Source organism: Hemitrygon akajei, chromosome 12 (genome assembly GCF_048418815.1).
Source record: "Hemitrygon akajei chromosome 12, sHemAka1.3, whole genome shotgun sequence".
Lineage (NCBI taxonomy): Eukaryota > Metazoa > Chordata > Chondrichthyes > Myliobatiformes > Dasyatidae > Hemitrygon > Hemitrygon akajei.
The window spans coordinates 27,288,660-27,294,659 of NC_133135.1; the positions used below are offsets into that span (position 1 = coordinate 27,288,660).

Below are 6,000 nucleotides of genomic sequence, written 5' to 3' on the forward strand. Positions count from 1 at the left end.
ACTGTGGTGGTTATTTGCTAGTGTGTCTTGACAGTAAAATTCAATTTCTCTTTTTGGTTAGTGACCTTGTTTACTGTGGTGTTTATGATAACTCGATGGATTGCGACAACTTCAACATTGCTAAGGGCTATAATTACCATCAAGGGCCGGTAATTATTTATACTATGTTTCATCTATTTCAGCTAAAATATATATGGCATTTAATATGAAAAACATGTTACTTGCATTTCTTTTGTTTTCTAGGAATGGGTGTGGCCTATCGGGTATTTCCTCCGTGCAAAGTTGCACTTTTCAAAAGTAATGGAAAAGAAATTGTATGAAGACACTATAATTTTAGTGAAGCATGTTCTTTCCCATCATTACGATCATTTGTCAAAGTAAGGGAATAATTTGCTTGTCTACATTATGCAAATTTCCTTGGGAACATTTTGATTTTTGAACATTGCTGTAACACCCTGCTTCATATCAAATCATTACAATAAGTTGGTTTGTGAGTCATTGTGATTGAGAAGATTTTTTTGATTTCAAAGGAAATAATTTTCCATAATGAATATTGTAATATTTGTTAAGATTGTGATTTGCTTTTGTACTTGAAGCACATATATTAGTTGATGCATAAATCAGATAGCAAGAAGGACATATTCACTGTGCTGTACCTCTATGTTCTACCTTTTAAATGCAAAACAGCATGCAAAGGGATCCAGCAAGAACCTGGACTTCTTAAGAAAATACTACTTTAATTTATTACTGAATGGTACTCAAGGTTATATTGAAGTAGCTATCCAAGTAGGGTTACAAGTTTATCAGAATCCCGTTCATAGCTAAGGAACAGTTGTTACGAGGATTACCCCTTAATAATAATGATCAGTTAGGCACAAAAAGAATCTGTATTCATTGACAAGTATCTTAATTGGCTCAGTTCATAAACCTGTAAATGGAAATCTTGCCTGACAAAAACTGTTGGAGTTCTTTGAGGAATTAACAAGCAGGGTGTGCAAAGGAGAGGCAGTGAATGTCACTTTGATTTTCAGAAGGCATTTGATAAGGTGCCACACGTGAAGCTGCTTAACAAGATAAAATTGTATGGCATTACAGGAAAGATACTGGCGTGGATAGAGGAATGGCTGACAGGCAGGAGGCAGTGAGTGGGAATGAAAGGGGCCTTTTCTGGTTGGCTGTCAGTGACTAGTGGTGTTCCTCAGTGATCAGTACTGGGTCAGCTACTTTTCACATTGTCAGTGATTTAGATAATGGAATTGATGGCTTTGTAGCAACATTGGTGGATGATACAAAGATAGGTGGAAGGGTAGGTAGTGCTGAGGAACAAGGTGATTGCAGCAGGAGTTAGATAAAATGGAAGAATGGGCAAAAAAGTGGCAGATGGAATATAGCTTTAGGAAATGTATGATGATGCATTTGGTAAAAGGAACAATAGTACAGAAGATTATCTAAATGGGGAGAAGGTTCAACCATCAGAGATGCAGAGGGACTTGGAGTCTTCTCATGCAAGACTCCTAGAAGGTTAATTATAGGTTGTGTCTGTGGTAAAGAAGGCAAATGCAATGTTGGCATTTATTTCAAGGGAAATAGAATATAAAAGCAGGGAGATAAAGCTGAGCCTTTATAAGACACCACTCAGGCCACGCGTGGAGTATTGTCAACAGTTTTGGGCCCCATATCTCAGGATGTGTTGTCATTGGAGAGAGTCCAGAAGAGGTTCACGAGGATGATTCTGGGAATGAATGGGGTTAATATATGAGGAACATTTGGCAGCTTTGGGCCTGCACTCACTGGAATTTAGAAGAATGTATGGGGATCTCATTGAAACCTACCAAATGCTGAAAGGACTATATAAGCTGGATGGGGAGAAGATGTTTCCTATTGTGGGGATATCAGAGTGCACAGCCTCAGACTTGAGGGATGACCTTTCAGAACAGGGGTAAGGAGTTTTTTTTTAATCAGAGTAGTGAATCTGTGCAATGTTCTGCCACAGACTGTGGTGAAGGACAAGTCTGTGGGTATATTTAAGGGAGGGGAGGGTCATTTCCTGATCGGACAGGGCATCAAAGGATATGTTGAGAAGGCAAGTGTATGGGTTTGAGTGGTATCTGGGATCAGCCAGGATGGAATGGCGGAGCAGATTTGATGAGCTGAATGGCCTAATTCTGTTCTTAAGTCTTATGGTCTTACGTGAATTTACACAGCCGAGTACCTGTGTGCACACTTAACAAGTTTCCCGGACACTCTACAAACAAAGAATAGAAGGGCTAGAACCCAGGATAAAGAGTCTAGGTATTCCTCATGGTCCCAATGTCATTTCACCGTGTCCAGTGTGAGGTGCTCCACATCTGCGAGAGTTGTCACTGCCCGACTCCAAAATCCTCTATTTTTATACTTCTCTGTATCAGGTCAATTTATGATCTTTCAATTTCATTGGCTGAAAGTCATCTGACTGAACTGTGCCAAGTTTCCATTGGATGTAGCCCAGGAGGTGCATAACACAAAACAAGCAATATTGTGTTATGGACCACCCTCAACTTTGTGCCTTGGATGAATTCTTTTGTTCTATTCCACTCTACTGGTTCAACACAGGTTACTCGGATACTGGGCCAGGATAATGAGATTACTTCTACAAGCCTGACATTTTACACAATGATAAACTTATCTGAGAATGGTCTCCAGGTTTAGCAGATCATTAGCAGAAATGCCTTGTATCCACATTCAATTACTCTGATTAAGTTCCCTCAGAGCAAGAATCAGTTTGTCAAACAGACCACAAAATGGCATCTGCAAGGTCAGTCTCACAAAATGGCTGTCTCCATTCCTGTTCACTGATTGCCATTCTTTCTGGCCAACACTGTCATACAGGATTTTTTTCTCCATTTTTATGAAAGTAATGTACAGAAAGGAGGAGCATTGATCAGCAGGGACCTCCACCATCCAGGACATACTCTCTTCTTACTGCTGCCATTGGGACCCACACCACCAGGTTCAGGAAAAATTTTACCCTTCAAGCATCAGGCTCCTGAGCCAGCATGGATAGCCTCACACATGTCAGCCCTGAACTGATTCCACAGCCTATGGACTCACTTTCAATGACTCTACAACTCCTGTTCTCAGTATTAATTAATTAATTATACACAGTTTGTCTTTTTCACATTGGGCCGTTTGTCAGTCTTAGTGTTTAGCTTTTCATTGATTTTATTATATTTCTTTGTCCTGCTGTGAATGCCTGCAAGAAAGGGAATCTCAGGATAGTATATGGTGACATATACATACTTCGATAATAAATATACTTTGATTTTGAGAAGTTAGCTTGTTGAAATTCTTGACGGTACTGTCCACAGCCTGATCTGATGATTGACTAATGGCACTCTAACCAAGAACAGTGTCGTTAGTAACTTAGAGTTATTCACATTTTATTGGATATGCTCTCATTGTCAAGTGCAAGTTGCACGGTGGCAAAACCTAGTGATATTCCCAATCTAAATTTTCATTTCTCATATGTGTGCTACGTGTGTCACCTAAAAGTCAAATGGTTAGGTAGTTTGATTCAATATGTAAGTTTTTATTTTTCAATATGTAGTACAACTTGTTCATGGCTGCATAAAAAGGAAGAGTGTGAGGACTAGCCAGTAGCTTGAATTCCCCAGTATAAAACCTTGCATTTCTACATTTTATCTTACGGCTCAGCATAGCATGTATCTGTATTCAGCTGCTCAGCCTCACTATTGTGTGATACTTTCTGAGCTTTAATGATTTTCATTTCTCTTTTCTGCGTATCTATCAATGGAAATTAATACATCTTCAACAAAAGCCATCCCAACTTGTGTAAATTATATTTTGACAACAGATCAATAACATAGCATGGAGTTGTCTTGGAGGGTCAACTCCTTTTAAATAAGATTATGCTTTTAAGAGTGTGTCCAAGTCGTAATGAATAAACATTCTCAGAACCTCAAACTGTGACAGTTACCAATTAAAATGAATTGTGTTTTTATTTATTATGTTTTTTTTTAATTCTTTAGGTCTCCTTGGAAAGGTCTTCCAGAGCTTACCAATGAAAATGGAGGGTACTGTTCATTTAGCTGTGAAACACAGGCTTGGTCAATAGCCACTATTATAGAAGTTCTGTATGAGCTCTGAAGTGCAATATTTTCCTCTTGCCAACTGTGGTGCAGCAGTTCTACTGAGTCTTGTGTGTGTCTTTCCAGAGTATTAAATGCCACTTGCCATTTAACTGTATGAGTTTGGTGATACAATTTAAAAACCTCATTGACATTGCTTGAACAGTACAAAATTGTGATCTTGTATGTGATATGTAATACATGTGCACTGTTCTGATAGGATTCGCATAAAAGGAGCTTCTCAAATTAATGTTTTAATGTGGTTGTGATATTAACTGTTATAATCTTGTGTGGCTGTTAGCAACCCTAAAGCTAGTTTTAAATTGATAACACAATTGTGTAGAATAGAATCTACATCTTGAAGGATAGTTTGGTTAAAATGCATGCAATGCACTAATCTAAATTTGAGCCTCATTGTAACTACTGCTATTATTTAATTGGCCAAAGTACAGAGAACCTGAATTTACACATTATGAATGGAGTAGAAAATTACTATAATTTTAAACCACTTTCAGAATTAATTTTTGCAGCAATAGTGAATGAATATGGAAGTAAAACATTATCTTGTATAACACTGTACACCAGCTTATTTTAAGGCCAATGGAGTGAAATTTATTTTAAGTACTTGCAAGAAATTTGCACATTTAAAATTGTACTATGCAAGAACTATTTGTGTGTTCAAAAGAAAGAGATTTGGAGACATAAAATCTTCAAAGTCTTGATGGTACAGTTAGTCATATTAACTGATCATTTTAAGGTTGCCATAGTGTATAAGTAAAGAACCATACAATATGCATGTATTTTTGTATCTCACTATGGAAAAAATTCAAATGCACATTAATGTCTGATCGATTTCAGTCAATAAGATTATAGCATTTCCATCAGCTTTTAAAGTCTGCTGTAAATGTTTAATTTGTTGTTCCTCTGTAGATGTTCTTGCGAAATGCAAGAATTGACCATTTCAATGCATTAAATCAGCAGATTTTTAATTTGCCTTTGAATCAATTAGTACTGTACTTGGCAATGAAGGGCAGAGAAGCTGATTGAGATATTTGGTCTTGTCCTACAGACAAACTTGCATCTTTATTCCCAAGTATAATCCTCAGCATTCAGTTTTCCTTTAATCCTTCCAAATATTCAAGAAACTTGACATGCATTTATTTTAAAATAGTATTAAGTTTTGTTTGGAATTGTGGAAAATTAAGTTTAAAACAACAGCAATTCATACATCTGTTTTGTGTTCTGCAAGGACAGATAGCTATGAATCAGACATTGACATTATTTACTCCTATGATTAAACATATTGTTGCATTAAATCACTCAAAGGCTGCTTTTTGTGTTTGTGTGATTTCTCATTAATGTGAGGTCTTTGTGTTTATAAATGAGTTTTATATATTGCATTTTAGATATAAAATGTTCTGTCCAGAAATTTCATTGTAACTTTAAAATTTTAAAAAAATGAGAACACATTAATGGTAAATTTTTGGATAATGCTATGTTGTCAGGGCACTAAATAAACCACCTGTTTATCTCAGCAGTCCACGGTAACACTGGGATGTGGCAATTGGTTATTATATTGACTCTTTTTCTCTCAGCAAACTGCTGAAATATGAGAGGTCAGAGGTGATTAATGGTGACAACAAATGGCTGCAGATTATGGAATCTGACAGAAAAGGAGAATAATGGGTGGCACTTGATAAAGGAAAGGCTACTGGGCAGATGGAGAAATGGGTGGGGGGAGGGACAGGGCAGAGCAGTTGAGTGGATTTGAAGATCCAAAGTACATTTATTATCAAAGGATGTACGTATGCAGCACACAACCCTGAAATTTGTCTTCCCCACAGAGAGTCACGAAACAAAGGACCTTGGAACC

At 37.2% G+C, this 6,000-nt stretch overlaps 1 protein-coding gene across 4 annotated transcripts in view; it reads left to right on the top strand.

Moving 5' to 3' along the window:
• agla (amylo-alpha-1, 6-glucosidase, 4-alpha-glucanotransferase a) overlaps window positions 1-5,446 on the top strand; it is a 103,345-nt gene extending 97,899 nt beyond the window's left edge. For all 4 annotated transcript variants that reach the window (XM_073062759.1, XM_073062760.1, XM_073062761.1 and 1 more), the window contains exons 32-34: window positions 62-149; window positions 244-377; window positions 4,029-5,446. In XM_073062759.1, coding sequence (XP_072918860.1) covers window positions 62-149; window positions 244-377; window positions 4,029-4,146 — 340 coding nt within the window. In that variant the 3' untranslated portion in view covers window positions 4,147-5,446. The remainder of the gene's footprint in view (window positions 1-61; window positions 150-243; window positions 378-4,028) is intronic.
• Window positions 5,447-6,000: the final 554 nt, after the last annotated feature.